The sequence below is a fragment of the Austrofundulus limnaeus genome, unplaced genomic scaffold, assembly GCF_001266775.1.
Source record: "Austrofundulus limnaeus strain Quisiro unplaced genomic scaffold, Austrofundulus_limnaeus-1.0 Scaffold1316, whole genome shotgun sequence".
Classification (NCBI taxonomy): Eukaryota; Metazoa; Chordata; class Actinopteri; order Cyprinodontiformes; family Rivulidae; genus Austrofundulus; species Austrofundulus limnaeus.
This window is the reverse complement of record NW_013953718.1, coordinates 30,096-54,876: the sequence shown is the minus strand read 5'-3', so window position 1 is coordinate 54,876 and position 24,781 is coordinate 30,096. Positions and strand designations below refer to the sequence as shown.

The following is a 24,781-nucleotide window of genomic DNA, read 5'->3' as shown; positions in this document are numbered from 1 at the left end:
TAATATACTGGAATGACAATACATGTCACTTAAAATGTTCATTTAAACAGTTCATGTGTACATTTTTAGAACAAGTTCTGTGTGAGGTTTTTTTGTAACTAACTGTTTTCAAAAATCATCTGGGAGACCATATATTTTTATTTTTTTCAGAACTGTTTTTTTGTGACTATTTATTCTTGATGTAAAAAAGTATGAAGAATTATTTGAGGTCCTGGAGAAAATTTGTATTTTATTGTTATGTAATTTTACTGTTTTTCTGTTTACGTTGCATGTGCAAACACTATTCATGTTGTCAAAAGGTATTTATTTCAGTAGAGAAGAAAGACAGAACTAATTTGTTCATGATTATTTATTGATGTTTGGGAGTTAAATACATTTTGAAATGAATGAGAGCACACTGCTTGCTTAATAATAACTTTATTGAAGAATACAGTGGTTTTTGAAGGCTTTCTCAATTTAAATAAAGACATATTTGGATAGTAAGGTGAACACATTAATGTCTGTAAAGAATTCCAAGACTTTAGTTTGGTAAATTAATGTTCAACTCCGCTCCATACATCGTAAGTAAAGTCAAGGAGAGAGAAAAAAAGAAACAATAAATGGAACCAGTCCATGATCATATGTTTCATCATCCCAAAGGCAAAGTAGTGAAGTTGTTGAGAAAAACCCTTCATTTGATTCTGCATGCAAGTCTCTCAGTACACACAACAGATAGTTTAAATCTGTATGAAAGCAGCTCAAAATACACAACTGAACACACAATCACAATGAATTATCTTTTTTCCCAGCGTGGTGTGAAGTGATAAAATGATTAACGAGACGCCAGCAACTGATTTCCTCCTGTCTAAAATTCATTTAACACTGACTTCGAATAAAATCAAGTGATTGTGCTTTTAAAACCCAAGTAGAACAAATTATACAGACAAGATGTACATCACTTAGAAAACATTAACACTGATATATATAAAATTTGAAGCACTTCTGTGGCAGTAAACAATTTACAAGATGGCTGGTAATGACCGTAGATCAGTTACGAAACAACAGACAAACAAATATCATACAAACCGCATCAAGCAGTACTTCTGGAGACACTCATGTCAGCCATCAAGTGTGCATTCAGTATACTTTTTTAATGACCAGCAGATCAGAGACCTGGAAGCAGCTGGTACACAACAACAAACAAACAAAAAAAACATTATAAACAAGTCCACAAACTTTCTCAGTTTCTTTTTTTCAACACCAAATGAAAAATTCAAAGTAGAAAATATTGTGCATTGTGCAGTATCTTTGTCCTTGTTGTAAAAGTCCTCTGGAACAGTTGCAGGGTATTCTTCTTGCTCCTATATTGTACCTTAGCTTTTCAGCAGCTGTGAAGATAAAACAGGGTCAGTTTCTTTGCTTTTGCTTGATGTCTATTAATTTGCAACAAAGACAACAACAAACACTTAAAAATTAGCAGAGATACAACATTAGGCAGCCAGACAGGAGGAAATGAACTAAAACTGTACAAGCTGAAAAGTCGTGTCACTGTGAAGCAATGACTAAAATATCAGATCAAATGAGGTACACCGTGGGTCTCATGTCAGCAGTGTGGCATTCCTTTTGGGCATCAGTACTGTGAGGAAGTGAGCTATACATTTTTATCCTTTCCTGCAGCAAAATGACACATTTATAGACAGCTATGGGCTGTTTATAGACACGTGATGTTTTTCAGCAGGCAGTGTCTTCCTAAAAGACTAGCCAGCATGCTATTTCAAGGGAGTTAAGCCGTATGATGCATGATGTACCTGATGCAGTGCTGTGCAGACAGTATCCCCTGAAGTCAGGCAACCTGAAGTCATACCCTATGTCTCCCCATACAATGACGACAGGAGTGACACTGATGTGTCTCATATCTTTGGCAGGATTGATCCTCTCCCCTCAGAGCTACCATYTAAACAATGGTCATCCATTGTTGTAGAACTGAGATTCATTGTTAACCAACACCATTTGTCATCAGTCAATACTTTGAAGTTACAAAACCACTCRGTAGGCACACACTTCTGCTCTGGTGTAATGACYCCTGCAGTCWGGCTTTTACTACTTGTAAAAATAAYATTTGGGATGAGAAAGAGCAAAGTGTCRGATGTCTGTCTGGATACCATGCACATATATCCAGGAGTTTCGTAATGCTTTATTCACAAAAATGAAGTTCCTCTTTTGCATGGTGTGGTTTGCTTTGGATGACCAGAACCTTGACAGATTGGCTCCAACGCTGGACTACCATGACATCTGTGCACCCCACACGCTGGGCATTTATACGCAAATTTGTGAAGCCTTTCTCATTTTCCTGCATATTGGTAACAGAAAAGTGTTGTAGTCTTGTGAATGTTCAAGTAAAATGAGACAAAACTGACTCATTTGCAGAAAAAATTGGTTTTTAACATGTTTTTTTAAACCCATAATCTTCCACTTCATGATGGAAGAAAGCTGGAAACAAAATTCGAAAGTATTACTTAATTAATAATAATAATAATAATAATAATAATAATAATAATAATAATAATAATAATAATAATAATAATAATATCAGCACAGACTTGGAAAAAAAACTTAAAACAATCTATTGTATAATATGACCACCCAGCTGCATGCAAAACAACAACGTGACCCTTATCAGCTGTTTGTTGTTGGTAACAATGTCTAAAGCTGTGCCTGGTGGTCATCACTCATTGTTTTTAATGACTGTCTGATGTTCTGGCAGCTGCCTGATAACACTGTTACTTCACATTTAGTGCAAGCATGTCTACCCTCTGGTGGCTGTTCGACACCAACACGCTCCCTCTGAAATATATTTTTTTACATACCGGTTACTGATCTGCACGTGTATTCACTGACATCAACATCAGATCACTCTAAGCACAAAGCTTTGTTTTGTCAGCCAGTGCATTTTAAAGTTTGAATCTTGATGTCTGTTTACCTCATCCACCTGTCCTGTAGAGGGAACCTGCTCTCCCTGTTTGGTCCTGGAGCTGCCACAAGATTGAAAGCCGGAGGAATTCGAGCCTTGCTCCCTCTGAGCGTGGCCTGATGGGAAAGAGGGACGACTGTAAAGAAGTATGTCCCTAAATTCTGGAGGAGAGAGATTGAACCAAACCAATTAGTCGGTTGAACATTAAATAACCTCAAAAAAGTTTCCAAGTGAGCAAATTAATTACCGTTACCTGAGTGCTGTCGGCTTTTGCTATTTCCTTTCCCTCCTTGTGGAGTTTTATGTGTCTCCTGATTCTCTCTTTGCTCCAATGCGCCTTCTCTGACCTTGCTTGTCCCAGCGCTGCCTCGTCTGCCCCGGGCCTGCCCAGAGCCCATCCGAGGCAGAGTGGCCCCTCTCACTTTGTAGTCACAGTGGGACATTTGACTAGTGAAATTTAGAGGCATGCAAGTGTCTGGGGATAAAGCAGAACAAAACGAACCTATAATTAGGGTTATTAAAAATGTGTATAAGAACAAATGGAATCCATATTTTTTGTCTTTACCATCACTAAATATATCTTTGGATTGGCAGCTCTGTTGACCCGACTGGTTTGGTTTATGCCTTCTGGGCCTTTTATGTGTTATAGCAGGACTCATGTTGCTGTCCGTTGACATAGGGCTGCTTGCTCGCTGCTGTCGCCGGTCTGTAATCATCACATAAAACACAATTCTCATTAACACAAAAATGTATATTGAATATAGCATTTAGCAAGAAATTACAGCACGCTAGACAGTGAAGAAACAACTTTAGTRTTCTGAGTGCTAATAAACATTAAAGCAATGATAATCAATATCAGATATTTGATGTGGACTTAACAATTAAGAGCTCATTTGCTGTAAACTGCTATTAGAAAGGTGTCAATTTGGATAAAAAAAAAATAGATAGAAAAAAGTTCTCGTCAGGCTGACAAGCTAACAGCAACACCAAAGGATTTACATTTCAGAAGTATTTTGGCAAAACATTCAGATTTTACTACCAGGAGTACCTAAGGCTTCAACAAAAGTGCAGCATAGCTGCTGTTACCATTTTGTGATTGCACATGTCCATATAATTCAGTGTAAACTACTATCTGAAACAAAATCCATAGTGGTGGYGACATTTCACATGAACTACAAATGGAAGCAATTGATTCTGCTTTTAGTCTCACACTGATTAGGTGTTAGCTCGTTAATCCAGTCACAGTTCAACTCTATTTATACAAACTGGTGTTCAACAGGTAAGATATTTATTGTTCACAAGTTTCCACAGAGCCCCCACTTCAAAAGATTTGAACTTTTGTTTCAAATCATTTCACTTCGCTGTTTTTTTTCTGAATGTCTGCTCATGTTGCCTGATAGTGTTAGTCAACTGCAAAGTGTTAAAGTTGTAACTGTATGTATTAAACTTAAAACGGCAAAACAAATAAATAAAATAAAAGTTTCAACATACTTTTGTAAATCATGCAAAATGTAAAACCGAGTAAGCAATATGTTCAAGTGATGATGAGCAAACTCCAGCCTCACCTGACTCCTCTGGGTACCTGCACACCGGCAGTCCCACAGCATCCCGCGACGAGGCTACTGCCTGACTAAAATCACCGTCTGTGAAGAAAGAACCCTCCGAGGTGCTGACAATGCTGGACCTGCCTGACGAGATGTTGTCCTCCGATGCCGAGCCCCAGCTGTTAACCATAGACCCTGTGACGGATCTGTCCAGGTCTCTGGTGCAGGAGGCCGGGGTCTGCTCCAGCTCTCGGAGGAGCTGCTTGTGCGGAGAGAGGTGGTGCAGCTGGTGCTTGTGCTTCTGGTGGGGGTGGTGGGATTGGCTGTAGAGAGCTTCAGCTAGCTCTGCTTCCGTTTCCTCCTCCACCTCTTCCTCGTTGTCTTCTTGTCCATCTGCGTCCAAGCAGAGGGGGATGGAGCTGTAGGTGTGGTTGAGGTGTTCGGCTCCATCYTGTAGGCCGTTGCTCAGGTTTCCCTGCGGGGGTGTGGCAACTAGGTGACTGCAGGACACTTTGGCAGGAGATGAAGGAGCTCCTCGAACTGGAGGGGTGGGGCAACTTCTTATTCTGTCCTCTGGATCAAAGCTGTGAAAAAATAAGTGAAATAGAGTGATAGCAAAAATAAATGAAGTAATATATTAATAACTGTATTATGACGTTGGTAAAAGTGTTGATAGTAGTAGTAAGATTTTGTTTCGACAGGTTTGCAGGTATTGACAAAGCTAACTAGATAAAATTCAAAGCTAAAATCAAGTAAACATGAGCAGATGGAATCTGAAATTTGCAAAAAAAAAATGTTTAAAAACGTGAAAGGCACAATAAAGATTAAAAAACATATATTTTAAATGATTTTAAGGATGATGAAGATAATTCCATTCATTTTCAATGAGGAAAAAATGCAGAAAAAGCTAATTATTTCAAAAAGTATATAATGCTTATGTATCAAAAGTCATAGCCAGAAGGTCCTGAAGGAGCACAAGGTTTTGATATATGCAGTACATTGTTGAAATAACACAAAATTTGTGGAACGAGATAAGTGACGAAAAATGCATGAAAGAAAAAACTATCTCAGTAGTGTGAATGCCTTATAAGCATTCACACTATTAGACTTGCATATCTCAATTTTATCATTTAGCTTTCTTTTCAAAATAACCTTTAATAATAATCAGTTTATGTTGGAGAAATGGGTAAACAGAACCGTTTCATGTAAAAGTAATATAACAAAAAATGTATTGATTTTGTGCATTATGAAGCAGTGGTTTTGTATTCCTTCACTCGTATATCAGTATCAGCTAAATCAGTTTCCTCCTTTTTTTTTTTCTTTACCTCACTTCCATGGGCAGACTATACTCATCGCAGTCCAAGGCATTAGCATGAGGTGCAGACATGGCTTCCCCCCAGGTTACTGCATTATGTTTTGGCATATTTTGGGCCTGCATTGCTTTCTTTTGATTTTGACTCCCTGAGAAATGAAAAGCAAACATCAAGGTAAGCACAGACGGACCGTTTGCCTCATTAATATTAAGCACCGGGAAGGAGCAGATGATGGCCTCACCTGAGGTGCTGTTACTGCCTCTGTCTGAGCTGTGGTGGGAGCCGCCGGTGCTATGGTCTCGGCTCTGGCTGTACATGATGCTTCCATGCAGATCTAAAAAAAAAAAAAAGCAGTGTGCTAGTTTGATGCATCGTCTTTTTAAACTTGCACTCCCTGGTAAAAGCACATCAGATTTGCTGCATACCTTTGCTTTGCTCAGCTGTGTTGTGCTGCATCTGTGCAGCCAACTCTTTGGGTATTGGAGGCAGATTTGGCGGCTGTTTCCAGCAGGGTATATCTAGAGGCTCTGCTGCGGAGCCACTGGTGGCTGCCTTGTTTTTGATGCTGGCCTGGATGAGCTGTGTTGTGGCATATGGAATGGGCTCATATGTGGCTGACGGATCCCCTCCTGGACTTGCATAGCAAAAATTGGAGTTGTTATAGGTTTTAATCTCACTAAGCTTGTTGGAGAGGTTCACGTCACTGTAGATGGCTGTTTCAGAACCAAGCTGTCCTCCTTGTTTGTTTTCTGGATGGCTTCCATAATTGGCTATGCAGTCAGCTGAGAAGACGAAACAAAGCAGCACATGAACAAAGCAATAACGCAGCAAGCCATTCATCTTTAGCATTTTTACAAAGTGGGGTTTATTCTTGCAATTTTAGGAGCTTCCAACTGAGCTATGAGGTGATCTTTGCACTGACCTGGCCGGCTGTACGTTGTCATGTTACTGTCACTGGTGCCGTTGCCAGTATTGCAGCAGTTGATGCTGCAGTCCTTGTGATTGGCACATGCACTGGGCCAGTTTTCTGGCAGCCACAGCTGGTTCAGTGGCTCGCCCATGCTGAGAGGGACAGCTCTGCAACAAGGAGGACCACAGAGCTGTCAGTCAAACCCTGCCGTCTTCATACATCACTAATGAGTGAACATGCAGTGGATGAACAGAGCATTTCAAAGAGCAGGAAGATGTCTCCCTCTAGTGTCAACACAGTGTAACTGACTGGTCTTTATTTAACACAAAGGGACAAAAGTATCTGTCACCTGCCAGCGCCGCACACSGTGTCTCCTCTTTGATATGCAACTGGAAGGACACAGAAAAAAGATTCAACATCAGTGAGGAATGAGGACTTTTAGCAAAAATCTCAAGCCATAAGTGTGCATAGTTTCTGCCTGGTTTGATTTYCACGGACACAAATTGCCTGAGCATTAAATTATCTGCAGATTTTTAAAAGGTGTTTAAGAAACAATGTCATTAACACACAAATTACTCTACTTTTTTATCTTTGCATAAAATTAAATTGATCTGATCAGCTGAGCATGAAGGTTTACACCTAGAAGTGTTTATGTTTATGTCTATACAATAATCTATACATGATTTATTGAGGAATTGTGTGTTTGCTTGCTACTTTTTGGTGTTAAGACACTAAAATGGAAAAATGGTCTGTGTAAGTTTGACAGCATTTCCCAGTTTTCATAAGTATTGAAGRAAGCAGCCTTTTCAAAGGGGGAAAATACAGCYAAAATAAAACATTTAATGAAACAAGAGGGTTATCTCTGCACATAAAACAGTGCAAACATTATTTAACAAGTTGTCCAGCACATACCTGTGGGTGTAAATGTGAAAGATGGGACTGTAGAAGAAAAAAAAAAAAACAGACATAAATCAGCAGCAATACATGGCGAGTAAATTTTCAAACTGCATTAGCAAAAATAAAACTGTCAGGGTTGGCTGAATTTATGTTGTGCATTCGTGCAGTTTCTGCAGCATCTCTTCAAAATGCATCAGTTTGTTGTGCAGATGAGTTGAAAACGACGGCTGCTTCTGTCTTTGATTTAAATGTCCAGCTGAAGGTTAACGAGGGTAACGAGGAACTTGACAGAGAGGAGGAAAACAGCAGAAATATTGTGGTGGCTGTGGATGTGGCAGGTTGACAGTTCTGCGCCTCCGAGTGAGGAAARGACACTGTACAAATAAGTGATTAAAGGTCAGCCTTTGAATGTCTACATAGCCTCGAATGCAAATTAGCCACTGAAGACGTTGTGTCAGAAAATGATTGGACCAGAGACCTTTTTTTTTGCCCTTTGATGTGATCTCAGCCTCTGAAAATAGTCTTTAATATCACTGGCATATAGTGGTAGCAAGTCATTGTTTGATCTCTACTGTAATCAAACAAATCCATCTTCAAAGGGTAATGACATTGTTATTATTATTTTTTTAAGATGCACTCCGTCTATATGGTTAAGAACATACATGTTTGCATCAAACAGTCTTAAATGGTGAAAGAACATAGGAACACACCCTTYCGGATGCCAGTGTAAGTGCTGCTGAGGCCACTCCTCTTCTTACGGTGCCGATAGAGCCACACACTGAAAATCATGAGAATCAACCAGCAGGTGGCGCCAATGCCAGCAATGAACGCTGGCTGCTTCACCACATCTGAGATCTGAGCCAAAGTGTCTCTTTTGTGACTAATGTCCATCATCTGGCCTGTGGAGTCTGATCAGTGAAAGCAGAAAAACACGCACAAAAAGCAAAAATTTCAGTGGGTGCAGATAAGTTCATGGAACAAAAGCATTTTTTCTTCATAAAAACAGATAAATATATAAAGCTCACATGGTAAAATTTTGCCTAAGACCAAATCTGAGAGCTCATACATTTTCAAACAGAAGTAACTGGGTTTTAAACTATTACCTAACTGGAAGAAAGCAACATCACTCTTGACTCCTGGTCCRGCATTATTACTGGCTGCAACTTCGACACTGTAGCGGATTCCTGGAGCCAGGCTGGGAATGAGCACTGAGAAGGTGGAACCATCCACTGACTGGTTCACATGGTAGCGGCTTTCATTACCCAAACACCAGATCTGTCAAAACAAGATGACATGACAGTATTTTGTTTAAAGGAGAGATATCATAAATCCTTCTTMTTRACATTTRCTCACTCAACTGYGGTCTATATAAAATGGAACTGCAATGCTTTTGGTCTGAATTCCTCCTTATTGTAACTCCACAAGCCCCTCGTTCACCCCTTTTCTGAGGTGTATCTCAGATCAATTCATCTTGACACTTTTAATCCAAACAAGGCACTTRACATCCACTTTCARKTTTATTTTTAAAGGAAATGTGAAAGTAACTTTACACTTACTCAACTCAGTTGAGTGGATATTGTTGACATAACTTAGTTAGGTAAATCCTACAATCTATATTTTGAGTTTATTTCCCCTTTAGGAACACATAAAAAAACACAGCTTTCCTTTGAGCTGCAGGTATTTTTTTTTACCTTGTATTCCTGAATGACTCCATCCTCTTCCACCTCTGAGGGTGGTTTCCAGGAAACAATGATAGCTGTCCCATTGGCATCACTCTTTGTGACAGTGACACCCTGGGGGGCTCTTCTAGGGGCTAAGACAGTGATATAGTCAGTTAAGTGTTAAAATTTTGAGATTCTCACCTGATGTTGTTAACATGAAAAAATAAAAAAAAATAAAATAAAATGAAAATATGTCACCTTCTTCTAATGTCCGGACCACCTTCACCTCGCTGTCAGCTCCCTGGAACTCATCAAAGAAAGGCCGCACTTTGAACTCGTAAATCGCCCCTCTCTTCAGCTGACCGATCATCACCCCGTCCTCCGGCAGAGCCCGCTCCTCCAGGACACTCCACTGTGCCTCAGGCTGGCCATGCTCGGCAGACGTCCTGTAAAGCACCTTGTAACCCTGGATATAAGGTGACTGCTGCTCCACCTATGAAGACCCAGCAACAAAACATGTAGCATTTCTTGTCAACAACATAGGCTTTTAAACATTTGTATGGCTTAGATAAAAAATATATATTCAATAGTTTTTGAGTAACATCATTTCGTAGGAAGGCTTAAATAAAACTTAGTTACCTCACTTTTCCACTTGAAAAGTGAGTTGTCTGTGTCAACCAGTTTGAGGTTTTTAATAGTTTCCTCTCAGCAGGGTTTGGTTTAAAATAAACCAGAAGACTAAGCACTTTCCATTCAAACCAAACTATTTTGGCAATGGGTGCCTCAAGAGATTTATGCAGAGACATCAACAGAAAAATGTTGCTATCTATTTATGTTTTGAACAAACTGAATTGTTTTTGTACTGTTTACTCTTTGACAACTTAAAAAGAAAAAAAAATCATTCTGTACATACAGTATAAAACAGAAACCCTTCTTAAAACTTGCATTTCTGATTATATGTCTGCATTTTTTACCTGTTTTATTTAAGTAAAAGACATATTTAAATGTAGTATAGCATATGACCTGTCACCATACTTGGCCAAACTCTGACAACCATGAGTGCACAGGGCTGTCTACATGGACTGATCCCCTTACCATCCACTTTACTCTAACAGCAGAAGATGACAGCACTGTTGGTGTGTACAGGTGTATCACAACATCTCCCAGCTCTCTCTGGATGTGACGATGGTCCACCCCCTGCATGGTGAAACCGCTGTCTGCGTATTTCAAAGGACAGACGGAAGTCAAAAAAAGCCGAATAGCCATGACGTTTTTCTGCAGTTCAGACATAAAGCGAAGCAGAGAAAAAGGGTGAAGGCCCCAAAACTCACCATGGGTTCGGACAGAATCAGAGATCGGACTGGGATCGCTGAGGCCATAAGAATTCATTGCTCTGACCATGAAGAGGTAAACAGCTCCAGGTTTCAGGTTTGTCAGGACAAAGTTCTCTGCCTTCACATGCTCTGCTACAGTCACCCATCTGTTGCCTAATGTGTAACTACAGAGAAAAGTAAGGGACAGAAAACAAATTATTGCAGGGGATTACTTGAATTTGAGATTAAAATGATAAAGAAGTCTACTTAAGCATTGCTGTTTCTAACCTGAATGCTTCAATTAAGTAAGACACCGGTGGTGCACTTGGATTAGTGCTGGATTGCCATGACAGAGTGATAGAAGTGCGGCTGACGTTGGAAACTTCAGGTTTAGATGGAGCACCAGGAGTCAGATGAGTATCTTTAGGGTGAATTGTCTGCACAACAACGCCAAATTCTGGCAACAAGAAACCAACAAATTTATTTAAAATAAATAATTATCGTTTTATTTATTTTTTTGTCACTGGGCTTCCATGTTGTAACTAACCTTCTACTTGCAAATATGCTGTCCAGGCAGCTTCTCCACTTGGACTGGAGGCGATGCATGTGTAGAATCCTGAATCTCCAAGCTTAGGAGAAAAGATCCAGGTATTCTTATTAGTAGGACTCAGCTCCTGTTCTTACCAACTGTTGTATTACTTCACCCCTTACTTTAGCATAGTGGATCTTCAGTGATCCGGTTTCTGTTAGGGACATTCGAGAATCCACAGGAGACACCACTGCACCATCCTTTTTCCAGTGGACTGTGGGAGGTGGGGTGCCAGCAGTTTGGCAACCCAGTACCACTGTGCTGTCTACAGGAACAGTCTGGTTGATTGGGCCTTGTCTAATGATGGGAGGAGGGTGGTCTGACCCAGCTAATAAAAAAAGAAACAGGAAGGTAATATATATATATATATATAAGTTCCCTTGTAGCTTCACCACACACTGTAAACAAGATAATGAAGCTGTTAGCATAGTTGTTACCTTAAATGATGCTGAAAAAAATACAGATTAAATCGTGAGGTAAGCCTTTTCTCACAGAGTAGTTAGAAACATACTGCATGCACACTAAAAAACTAAAAATAAAGCCTGGAAACAGAACATGGATGTGCGACTGGTGGCCTGTGGGTCACATAGGGTCCGCTGGTGACTTCCGTCCATTTTTGTTTGCTTCAAACATTTTTTTTATTCATATTTACTAAACAAGAGTAAATCTGTTATACGTGCATTTGAGAATGAAATATGTTTAGTTAATAAAATGTATGTTGGTTTAATAAACACACACAGATACTGTTCATACTCTTGTAAAAACCCCAAAAATACTGTGCAGAAGTTCTTAATTGTTAGTTTTCAAAATGTTGAGAACATCACCCAAAACCTGAGGAAATATTGAGAAATGAGTGATACTTACATTTCATTTGAATGCTATTTTATAGCTCTCAGAATCAGAGCTTTTGAGCTTGAAATACCCATCCCAACACGCTGAGACAGCCTCTTAATGCAAAAACATCTTTTTTTCATAAAAGTGATGTCAACAGGTGATCAACCCATTTATCATGGACTCAACTCAGCCTTTCTCAACATAGGGCACATTCAAAMGTTTTCTATTGGGTCTTAGGACCTTAGTTTTAACTTATGATGTTTGACTAACCATAGAACAAGCACCAAGAACACCATGACCTTGATATCTTCCATTGTTGGGTGTCACCAAAAAATGCCATCAAACAAATGTCAGGTTGCCTTGCTTTGATGATCCTACACTTAAAATAATAACATCTTATAAGCAGCACGTGTCTGACAGTTGTGTGATACAACCACCAAGTCGTGAAAGGTGATGACTCATGAAAAGCCTTGATGTTACCACTGTTTAACTCTTTCAAGTGCCAGTAACACTGACTAATGCATTTGTGAAGCATCTCCTGTATCTTGTGACCTTCACTCTCTGCTTTGATGGTAGTTTATACACTCCAGCAACTACCTAATAACACCACCACATTTGCTGTCTGATGACTGTTCTTGACAAGTCAGCTCTTTGCAAATTACAGTATATCATTTGCATACTSATTGCTACTTTGCATGTGTACCAAACTAAATTCAAATCAGTCCATCTACTTCAGCTGTGTATAGTTTCTTTTAGTCTTTTTTGTCTGTAGGCACATGTTGGGACCTTAGAAACTGGAAGCTGTTGTTCAAAAGAAGTTAAAGTTATAAACAGAGAGAGACAAAAAGTAAAGATGAAAAATGAGAAAATAAATATGAAGTGGTGAAAAGGGTTGAAAGAGATAAGATGTGAAAGATATTGAGAAGAAAATTGGCAAAGCAGGAGAACAATAGACTTAGGTGGATGTGCAGTTTGTGAAGGGGGAAAAAAAGAAATCAACTTTTCCCCTCCAGCGGAGGGCAACTAATCATTCATTGGGTAGAAAGTACTGCTGGAGCCGGATCCAATCATGACAGCAAAGCCCAACTAATAACAGTTCCACTTAGATAACAGAACCCCTTCTCTCTCACACACATACACACATTTTAAAACCCTGTGAGTGGGGGTGGCTGGGTGAAGGTTTTAGACAGATAAATAAATAAAAAATACCCCCTAAAAGTGATGGAAACATGCTTTGAAAACTGCCAGAGGTAATGTGAACCAGCTATTACCATACAAATGCACCACTCCAATTGAGGATGAAAGGAATGTGGTGGGATGGGGAGATTTTTTTTTTTTTTTTTTTGGTGAGGAGAGAGCAGAGAGAAACAAGCACGAGTTAGAGAGCAGATCTATGCAGACCAGTGGAAAAAATAACCCGACAAAAAGACATAACCATCCACCATCTCATCAAAATCATCCACTGAGTGAATGCCCGCTGTGTGCGAAACGACCACGACTGCCAGTCTTGCACTTAATAACTCCACGTGCAGATGCATTTACTATCTGTGAAAACCTGAAGCCAATTATCTCCATTAAAATAACGCATGTACATTTCACCAAGTTACATGTATTCATGTTCACACAGGTGTGCAATTACTGGTGTGGGCCTCCGAGCACAGTTAAATTGCTTTTCCAAAGCCATTAACAGATATTTCATCATGTAGGCTTTGGATTAGAGTCCCTTAGAGCACTTTCTAGGGTTCCTCCATCTTCATCCACACATATCTGTCCTTAAACAAAGCAAAGACTTTGCTGTGTGAACGTAGAGTACAATAAGTAGATATTATTATATTTAATTATTTTTTGTTTAAATGTTTAACATCTAAGGTAGGATTTAGACAAAAACAGATACTGATAGGCATTATTTGGACACAAGAGGTTTTGAACCCAGCATCAGAACAATGGATAGCACTTTATWATAACTACAACTTATTTAGCCTTGAAAACATCATTATTAATTCATACTTAAAACAATCTATAAATTAACACATTTATTCATGCTTTGCCCATAAAGGCTATATTACTTCCAAAACCAACATACCCATTGTCTATTTATTCTTAATATCTGATGACTTAACTATTCCATATTTGTGTGTAGTATATGGGAGGGGTTTTATTATCTGTGGATATGCTCACATAAATGCACTTTCATACCATGTGTCAGTCAAGTATGTTTGTTAGAAGATGTTTGAATTGGCAATTTACCAATCCAGCAGTGCATAAATAATTCAGGCAGTTGTTAGTAGTTAGTTAAGTCTTTTTTGTGAACCCTTCTAAAGTGAAGACTATATGCTTTTTATTATTATTTATTAATATAAACAAAYCTCACTAAGTACATACACAGAGTCTTACTTTGACTCATTCATGCATGTTTTAAAGATRCTTGAATTTCCTGTGGTAGCCATGTGGAGCTGCCTGAAGGCTTGCTTGTACAAAGCACCGCCTATTTACACAAAGCTCCTCCCTGTAGCTCAGTCTCCCACCCCAGAGAGCACCCCTCCCTCAAAGCATTGTTTTGAAGACATGCTGAAGTGGGAGAGCCAAAAATGGCATGAGGTTCTTAAAGAGACAGAAGTCAATTTCAAGACATTTAGATGATACAAAGTCAATTTTATTTTTGATATATACAGCTTTTTATAACTGAAGGTGACACAATTACATTTTTGTGGTATTAAATCGATATGTGCTTGGAAAATACTCCCAACCACCACCTCCCTAAGTAAGGCTAAATAAGAGGTAGCTATTATAAAGTGCTACTGAATAAGATTATGTAAAAATAAATAAATAAAAAAAATTCCAGCCTAAAACCATAGCTAGTCTCAAATCCCCGATTAGGGCTGTTCAATCCAGTCTGTAATTGAAGCAAAAATGAGGCCTAATATGCAGGTTTAATAAAAATAGAAGATCCAACATGATCTATTTAATTAAAAGACAAAAAAAAAAAAAATCAAGCCAGATACAGTATGTATGTAACAAAAATCTCCTCTCCAACACTCATTCCTTTTACTCACCATCTGTAACCTCAAGCAGTGCTTTAGTAATAACACTGCCAGCAATGTTGAGAGCCTGGCAGATGTAGAAGCCGGCGTCAGGGCGCTGAACATCCGTGATGGTCAGGCTGCCCATCTGAGAGACGGACAAGCGGCTGAAGGGCTGAGGTGGCTGGTAGGAGAACAGAAGACTCTGAGGACGACACAGACAGCGCAGTTAGAAACCCATTTATTTACACGGAGCTGTGATTTAGTGTGATGACAAGACTGGGGGGTCAGTCTCACCTCGCTGCCCTCCCTCTGCCAGAAAATAGCAGGCTGTGGGTTACCAGTGGCTTCACACTGGAAGGTGACCGTCCTGCCTACTGACACCGCCTGGTTCCTGGGGCGAATGGCAAACACAGGGGGCACTGCAGAGGAAGAGAGGCTCTAATTAACTGGCAGCCTAACACATGTTCATCWCTCTCAGCTTTAGAACTTCTCAGTGTGCATAAAGAGATCAAATAATTAAGGGCCTCATACATTAGTCAGGTTTTTACTTTCTCAAAAAAAAAAAAACTGTTATTCATTTACCCACACCAAACATGCATTACATACTGTAAAGGTGGATTGAATTACATGACAGAGGCATGATTTCCTGTTGCTGTCTGATGGTGGATGAAGGATGGATGACAACTTACCAGTATTGACTAAAAGAGAAGAAAACACAAAAGAGCAGTGTAATGAGTAACCATGTTGAATGACAGGATGTAGAACTTCAAGGATGAATTAGACAGTATCTAGACATATTTAAATGAGTCAGAATAATGTAAGGACAGACATTAGGACACAATATAAAATGTCCTCAGCTCCCAAAAATTTGCACTCGCTGTTTCCAGTTAACYTGCATCTTTTTCGAGCTGCCTATGGTCATTTGTTTGTGCTGTATGTGCAGGTATTTAATGACTCTTTCTAACAGCTCATTTTGGTCTGTTTGCAGTCATTTCACATATGTTTAATTTTGTGTTTATTGTTGTTTTATGTCCTTTCAGCCATATGCCTCTCATAGTTTATTTTTGCTTCTCTTTGCATAGATTTACCTGACTGAAATTGCTGGCTGTGTAACTGTTTGAACAACTTTTTTTTGTCATTTTGGTTTCATCAAAGCTAGCAAAATGTGGATACACACAGGAGTGTCCAGTTAGTGGTTTACTTGATTAATAGTCACTTTCTTCCATTTTATTGATGTGGATGCATGTGCACTGACCATTTGCACTACGTAAAAAAAAATGAGGGGACAAATTTACTTAAGGAAAAAAGCTTAAACAAAATATATTTTTATGTATGTCCAACGACTGTGTATAACAAATACACAGAATCACTGAATTAGAAACATGCCGTTTTTCAGAGGCAGTATAGGAAACTAAAACTGGACAATATATATCAAAAATGTATTGACATTACAATATACAGTAAGTGAATGCAGTAGGCTGTTACATTTTAAGCATCATGCAATTATTTTCCATGGACCTTTTCACAGATAGTGCCGTCTTTGCCTACTGCAAAGCATTATAGTCCAGTTTGGGGGCATCCAGTGCCGGTGTGTGACCTGAATGGAGATTGCTGTGCTGTGCTGTCTTGTATTTATGGGCAACAATGACCATAGATACATGAAAAGAGGTTAGATTATATGAAGTAATGAAAACTCAAGGTTGCCACACTAAGGTCCAGAATTATACATAGGTTTAGCATTATAGTAAAGGTGTAGTATTACAGTACAGGTCTAGTGTTAAATATGTTGATGTGGTTTACAGCTACCTTGACCGTGAATCAAATTGTCCAACTAAAGATCATGTGGACTATCTTACAACTTAAACACATCTAAACAGTTGTATACAGTTTATTTAATAACAATAATATGCACCATGCAAGAGGTTACAGCCTTTAATAACAAATACATTAGTAGCATTAAAATTAAACACATACATTAAATAAATATCTGCCAAATTTGATGTGTGGCCAAGAAGGATAAATTCTATTCAGCATTTAATGAATCATTGGTCAATCTGCCTCAAGATTGTATATGGGTTATATGTTCATCACCCGGTCCCACAGGTGTTAATATTATTAATAAGATCGTTGTATACCTAAATTTCCTCTAGCAATATTTTTGACATTGTGAAGCAATATTTTAGGTGTTAGTTGGAAAATTTCAGCCGTTCTGGACAAACTTGGTTCTTTTTCTGATTAGACATTGGTACACCACAAACCAAAAATAAACAAATAAATAAAAATAATGTTTGAATGTGTGCAACAGTTTAATCTTTGAAGTTGGAGAGCCTGTCCCATCCTTGATTTTTCTTTTGGTTGCCTCCAAACAGTCCCACAAACCTTTGCACACCCTATGTAGGCGGTGCCAAACAGTATCCGCAAAAAGGTCCATGTGAACAATTTTTTTGTTCATTCCAACAGACTCTTGCTGACACTGATGCCCACACATGATTTAGATGTTAGTGAAATAGTGACGACAGAAGACAAAGTGAGAAATGTGACAGAAATGTGAGTTCATTGCAATTAATATCATTATTGCAATTTTAAACAATAATATTGCACATCAGAAGTCTTTCTGATATATTGCAGCCCTATTAGAATCATGTCAAATTTTAAACACGCTAACAAATTCTGTTATGTGTCTACAAATTACACAGGCTGAAAATGAATATTAAATATGTTAGAAGGAGGGTTTTGTTTATAATCAAATATTGATTGGCACAATTTGCCATTTTTTTCAGAACAAACATTGGTCTCTTGGAACTGAGATTATTTCAATATCTGCAAAGTACTACACATTAGGATGAGAGGCAAGCTGCCAAGCTGATTTGGAGCATCTATGAGCAGAAAATATATATATTTTTTTCTCAAACATGTACAATTTGTAACATATAAGGGTTACGTCTTCTATTTCATGTTGCAAGTATACAAAAGTCTGCAGGTAGTTCAGACTGTACAGTAGCTACAACTTAAACAGGCTCTTGTGTTTCATTTAATTAAATGGGATTTCTCTGTATTTTTCAAAAAAAAATACAGTCTGCTCAACTGGCATATTGTGGCTCATCTTCTATTCTCAATAAAAAAAAGGGAAAAAAAACTGGTGGTTCCCCTCAAAGCTCTGTTTGGGGTATGTGGAAGAGAAGGAAGACAATGTAATTGGAGCCATGCCACTTCCCAGCAAGCCGCCACAGCTACCTTATCTTTAATTAAGTCCTACTGGCCTCGGTATATTTCTCCCACCGCGTCACAGCGATGTGTTTAATTGAACAGGTCTGTGTGTGCAACTTTGAGCTGTCTTACTTCCTACTTTACTGCCACAAATCATGGTGAGTCACTGAGGCAGAACAACTRGGACCTAATGAATTTTGTCGTTTTTGTACTTGTTACACATTCACTGACTATGAAATGCACAGTAAACAAACCCTTGCAATATACTTGTGTGCTTGTTAAGATATGCTGATTGCTGTAGACTTTATTTGACCTCCAGTCAGGATGTCGGTAATGTAAAAAAAAAAAAAAAAAACAGAAGGATTAATTCGGTCTTTCTGTACTGTTGAAGAAAAACTGAGTCACAGTTGTGAAAAGTGTGTTTACTTAATAAAAGACTAAGAAGCTTTTCTAAACATGTTATTGATTAGAAATGAATGTCTGAGTRACAGCTTTAAAGAACATACTTATTTGGCTTGAGCTGGACAAAAGAGGTGAAGGAAATCGTTCAGATTGGGAGCTTGAATCATGCGCAGAAAACCCATTAAGTTCTCAGTCGAATGTTTATTTTTAGATTTAAAGACACCATTTCACTCCAAGCCTGTCTGWGACTCTGGAAACCTAAAACAAAATGGCCACGAATAACATATACTTTCAATGTTTATAGTAAACCTGGTCACACCCCAGATATGATGTGATAATAAAGAAGTAAGTACCCCTAAAACAAGTGGCAAAACCCATGCAGCTGATGTACCAGGATTCAGTCCTAGGTAATGAAATTGTTGCTGCAATGAGATGTTAAATAAAGTGCAAATACAGGTAAGGATACTGGAGCTAAACCCGAATTTTTATTGTTTTTTTTATTTATGTAAATGTACCAATTTTTTGTGTTTTATTTTTATTATTACCGGATTTTGTGAAGTTATACCACCTGTGAAATGACTTGTGAATACATGTTCCGACTAAAAGCATGGGATTTAAAACATTAGCCTATGTTAACTGTAGACTGGACCGTCTCATTGGCCATTTTAAGCAGCCTACATGGATGGCCATTGGCCCACGTAGGGTCTGGCCTACATAGACTGCAACCCCTAATTTGAGACAACACTTGTGTGTTTACACTGTTGGAGTGAGGCACATGTTACGCTAAACAGAGACTTGTTGATTATTTTACTGTTTAAAGTAAATTATTATAATCAATCCYATAAGTGTGTATCTGAAACTCCACAGTAAACCTAACAGCTTCATTACATGTGAAGGTCGGGTTGTACTGACCGTGCACAGTGAGCGTGGCAGACGCTTCCGACTTCCCAACCATGTTCTCTGCAACACATGTATAGGAGCCCTCATCTGAAGAGGTAACTTGGCGAACAATCAAAGTGTGGTCCTCTAGGATTTCAAATCTGCGGGCAGGACGGACACAAAGGCTCGAGAGATCAAACAAAATGCTGAGACACTTTGTTTGCATAGCAAGAGATGCTCGGTGAGTTACCTGCCCTTAGGTAGGTCAGAGTCGTCTTTCCTCCAGCGGACAGTAGGAACGGGGTCTCCTTGAACCATGCAGTGAAACTCCACGCTTTCGTCAGCCAACAACACTACACTGCTGGGACGCTTCACAAAGGTTGGCCTCTCTGGAATGCAGTACGACAGGAAGAGACAAAGACAACGGTATACTTACAGTACACAGTATATTTCAGGATTTTAATGATGACATTATTGAGAACACAAAGGTTAAAAGTGCACCCAGAATCTGATGGATTTTAGCTTAGGTTTAAAAAATGCATGGTAAAACTACTTTTGAGCAGATTATGTAAAAGTAACATGAAAAACCGTAAAAAAYCACTACTAGAACTGATCTAAAGATCAAGGCTTGTTCTGTAAAATTAACTCGGGATGGTTCACTTGTTATGTGTATGACAGCGCTGAAAGTTTCCAGAGGAAAAACTGCTTACAAAAGTCAAACTGTTATTTTATGCAGAATAAGGGCTTGCTCGGCATAAAAAGCACCACTATCACGACACGGCAAGTTTTAAAAACTTGTTGGAGACAGAAAATGGAAATAAACTACCCCAAGTGAGGGATGGATCGTTAGAATTTTGAGCCATTGTGCAAACTCTGGTTTGCATCCTCATAAAGAGGGATGCATTCTGTACAAATATAATGAGTCCAATCACTCAAGAAGGCTTTGCAACATGCCCATAAACATGAACAACAAAGCACAAATACAAAAAAAAAAAAAACGCTGACTTTCTATTCACGAAGAACTGACTCTTCAGATTTCACATCAAATTGTAAAGTGTTTTCAAATGTATGCTCTGTGCCCATTGAAATAAAATTTGGCAAAACCCAGTAACAAAATATCAGATTTTATTTGTACAATTGAAATGCTTTGTTAATGGCATTTGAATAAGATACTTTCTATTCCATCTAGCTATTTATTTACTAATCCTAATTCTAATCCTAATATTAGTGGAGCACTGTAGATATTTTCTTGAAAACCTCCTACAACAGCAAAAAATTAGTYATATCCAAATACTCAATGGGTAGACTGAATCAAAAAAAGAAAATTGTATTATAATAACCAAATGTATTTATATATAATGTGTTTTGAGTATAACATGACCCTCATTTTTARGCTTATTAAACATAAAATATGTGTATCATGCTACTCCTAATTTTTAACATACATGTTTCAGCCTTTGCGGTGTACCCTCTGGTGGGAACACATATTATTTGGGAACACACTTGTGGGRGTGTTAGGATGGGGATTTTGATGACTTATTTCCCAGAACACAATATTTCAGTTTTGTAAAAGACAATTTCAAAATTTTGGGGGGTTTAATTTATTTTACTTTGCTTGCATATTGCATGGCAGTCTATTATTTAAGGTACCTGTTTTACTTGATATGATTTGTGTTGAAAGTCTCATAGCCATGAAACACTCTGAGGCACAACAATGGGCACAGCATAAATTTTCAACCTAAACTTAATTACCTGGTAGTGATAAGAGCCCTGTTARGATGAAAGTGTTAGTAAAACAAGTGGTGGATAGCACTGAGAATCTAGGGTGCTTTTAGGCATTAGAGTGTACAGACAGTGTCAGAAGCTCAGCTCCACAGGGAGCTCTTATACTGAAAGGTTGTAACAGTGAATATGGGAGCTATGGATGCTGATCACTTTTTTTAAATTTTTTAATTTTTTTTGTGGGAAACCTCTCCAGAAGCTGCCAGACTGAGAAGGTAACGCTGCATAATCAACATAATTAACAGGTTATCATTTCAACCCAGTGACAACAATTTCAAACATCAGGCTGGCAGAGCAAAACCACATGAACTGGGAAAGAAATTCGAACAAGTGAAGCAGTTAAACACAATGTAATGCAACGACAAAGTTGCCAATATCACCTAGAACTGTGAGCTCGGCAATTTCGCTCTCCCTCTCTCCCACCATGTTTGTTGCAACACAAATGTATTTTCCTGCATCGCTCTTCCTGGTGTTGGTGATCATGAGCTTGCCGCTCCGGATCTGAAAAAACAAGCAGGAAAAGAATGTTTGCACAGTTGTATTTGCACAGGTTTTCACTGTCCTGATGTTTGCATCGTTCATCAGATGACTGATTGATTGCATATTCATAATGCATGTATTAATCTGACTGCAAATTGAATGTTGAGTTAAAATCTGCCACAATTCTCATTTGCTTTGAGATATTTACTCTCAGGTATGATGGCATCTGCATATAAACTAATCTTTTGGCTAACTAGCCTTCGAAAAATTACCATAGTTTTGATGCACGTAATGGCATGGCAGCATATAGAGCTACATTTGAAATTTGGGCTGCCTTTCAAGCTGCACAGAAGGTCACCTATTATAAATTACATAATTCATATCTAGTGCTGCACAAGAACCCTGGGAACAAAGGCAGAGCCTCTTTGTAGAGATGTTCCTTAGATGTTCTGTCAGCCTGCTTTGCCTTTCCCAAACTTTTCACCCTTTCTGCACGCATATCTGTGCACACAAACACAAGGCACACCCACACATACAACAAAGAGGTTGAAGACATGTGCACTCCAGCATGCTGTTTCCAGTATTTTCTCTACTCCACACTCCCACAGACTTTAGTAGATGTTTTATAGTGCTTTGAAGGTGAGCTTCTGCGCTGATAGTCAGCGGCTACTTAGTGTTAGAGGTGATGCCAGAGCAGCACTGAGCAGATTCGCTAAAGCAGACGGGAAGCAGGCTGATCCGAAGACCTCGATACAAACAGAAAGCTGCTTTTTGCATTCCGGCATTGGAAGCCTTCTGCCAGGCCATCAGCTTCAATTAAACTTTCATCCCAGTTATTATGCTTCAAGATTGCTTCTTTCCACACCTACACTCAGCTATAGAATCAAACTATTCATGTATGCCTGCTAGAAACACACAGAGCACAAAGCAGCGCTGCCATTTCTTAGCAGAAGTCAAGGGGCCAAGGCTGCCTGCAGTGCTGCGTACAGAAAGCAGGAGCTCAGCTAGACAGCACCTGGCTTGCTGGGTCCTCTTAAAAACCACCACCTAGCAGACAGAGTAACCATTAAATTGGTGCTGCAGGGATGAAACCAGCAGCCTCTCATTTAGTAGTCAGCCTCCTTCAGGGCAAAACCGTCCACCACAAAGAGACAAGAAAATAAATAAGAAAAAAAAGTCTTAAACTCAACTGATTTCCCAGATCTGTTACAAATGATGTAGCTTCAACAAAATATGTACTAAATCATTGTGTATTTTGAATATAAAATGCTAGCCTCTAGTAATTTTGAGAACTGGTGTTGCACAGATTCCTTCTTCTTACCATTCTGTGATTTATAATTGGATATTTTGGAATGTAGGACCAAAGCAAAATGTTCACTATTTAAGAAAACATTGTTTTCATGAAGTCTTAGCACACAAGAAAGATCCACATGTAATTAAAGCCCAATTATTAATAAATGTAACAATATATGGCATCAGTTGTCAGAGTTGAAAATAATTCTAAAATATTCAAGTTAAAGTTACATGGTTGATTTTTTTTTTGCTCAAAGACAAGTGAGGCTACTTGTGTAAAATAATTCTCAATTCAAAAAATAAAAAATGCAAGTCATTACAAATATACTTTGAATAAAGCTTAGATACATTTTTACAGCTGGACAATATCTGTCCTGGGTTGCACAAGCAAAAGGAGATTTATTGTATTTTTCTCATATGAGCTCTTATTTTGAAAAAAAAAGCATCATCTTTTAGTATGCAGTTCCAAACCAAATGTATCCACACATAATATTAAAAGTGCCCTTGGGCAAGACATTTCACCCACCTTGCCTACTAATGGTGGTCAGAGGGATCGGTGGTGCCGGTGCATGACAGCCCGACTGCTGTCAGTGTGCCCCAGGACAGCTGTGGCTACAATGTAGCTTACCACCATCAGTGTGTGAATGTGTGTGAACGGGTGAATGACTGTAGTGTAAAGCGCTTTGGAGTTTGTTGCTGTTTATATTGGCACTGTTGCAGTATTAATCTTAAATATTAAATAATGTTAACAAAAAAGTGATATTATTCAGCTGGGAGTTCACTATGAAGAGCTGTGCAAAAATAATAAAAAAATACAGGCGTTTCAGTTAAAACATCAGATTGTGTTGGTACAGAAAAGTTGATGGATTTGAAATGGATCTCAAAACTGAATAGGTGCATGGCTGCTCTATTGTTAAAGTCACTTTATGGACATTTATGTTGTGAATCAGTAATCACGTCCTCAATTCCCTAAAAGGCAAAAATAATGGGAAGCTTGTGACTGTGGTATTGTTTAAACGTCATATGCTTCAAAAACAGATAAATTGCTTTCACTCAAACCCATGCCCACACTTAATTTATGCAAATATACATGTAAAATAACACTACAATGATCACAATTTTATCAAATAGCTAATATTACCGGCAGTCCTTACTGCAAGAAAAACACTATAAGATTTATTAGCATGAATCGCTTGTGCTGCTTGATTTTGGTTTCCTTGCAGTTTGTAGCCCCTTTCAGTGAACATCACTGGCAAAGACTCATTCCCAAACAGAAAAGATGATTAGGGAGGACAGAGAAAGGCACATGGAAAGTACAAAGCAAAAGGCAGCCTTTGTATTTCCCTCAGTGGAGCCTCTTCCCCCCTCCTGGCTCTGATCTGTTCGTCTCCTTAAATCAGAGTGAGCTGTTCTGTCCATCACATCCCCCTTGAGAGATTCTACCTGTCACACCACACCAGCATGATCTTCGAATCCTGTCCTGCTTGTCTCCAGGAGCATGCACATTCATAAAATCAAATCTCACATGCACACTAATTAATAAAACAAAGTTGATTTTACTCCATTGGGTTTCTGAGTTCAGGGAAAAGTTGCCTGTCCTTTCAGATGCAAAATTAATGTGTTCTACAGTAAGGCATTATTATTACGGATTGTCTTTTTTTTTTCTTTACCATTCATTGCCAGGAACATTTCTGAGTACTATTT

General features: G+C 38.6%; 1 protein-coding gene across 3 annotated transcripts in view; it reads right to left on the bottom strand.

The window, feature by feature from the left end:
- Positions 1 to 401: 401 nt before the first annotated feature.
- Positions 402 to 24,781, bottom strand: part of LOC106534953 (roundabout homolog 1) — a gene marked incomplete at its 5' end in the record, with an annotated part of 39,764 nt that continues 15,384 nt past the window's right edge. Inside the window, 26 exon segments of one of the 3 annotated variants that reach the window (XM_014031776.1) lie at positions 402 to 1,367; positions 2,960 to 3,111; positions 3,204 to 3,452; positions 3,516 to 3,656; positions 4,516 to 5,078; positions 5,820 to 5,955; positions 6,049 to 6,141; positions 6,233 to 6,589; positions 6,730 to 6,884; positions 7,067 to 7,106; positions 7,630 to 7,656; positions 8,325 to 8,522; positions 8,718 to 8,889; positions 9,306 to 9,427; positions 9,534 to 9,768; positions 10,371 to 10,492; positions 10,607 to 10,773; positions 10,877 to 11,045; positions 11,136 to 11,217; positions 11,300 to 11,505; positions 15,065 to 15,236; positions 15,329 to 15,453; positions 15,724 to 15,732; positions 19,556 to 19,683; positions 19,773 to 19,911; positions 21,685 to 21,805. In XM_014031776.1, coding sequence (XP_013887230.1) covers positions 1,353 to 1,367; positions 2,960 to 3,111; positions 3,204 to 3,452; positions 3,516 to 3,656; positions 4,516 to 5,078; positions 5,820 to 5,955; positions 6,049 to 6,141; positions 6,233 to 6,589; positions 6,730 to 6,884; positions 7,067 to 7,106; positions 7,630 to 7,656; positions 8,325 to 8,522; positions 8,718 to 8,889; positions 9,306 to 9,427; positions 9,534 to 9,768; positions 10,371 to 10,492; positions 10,607 to 10,773; positions 10,877 to 11,045; positions 11,136 to 11,217; positions 11,300 to 11,505; positions 15,065 to 15,236; positions 15,329 to 15,453; positions 15,724 to 15,732; positions 19,556 to 19,683; positions 19,773 to 19,911; positions 21,685 to 21,805 — 4,095 coding nt within the window. 3 annotated transcript variants of the gene reach the window in all.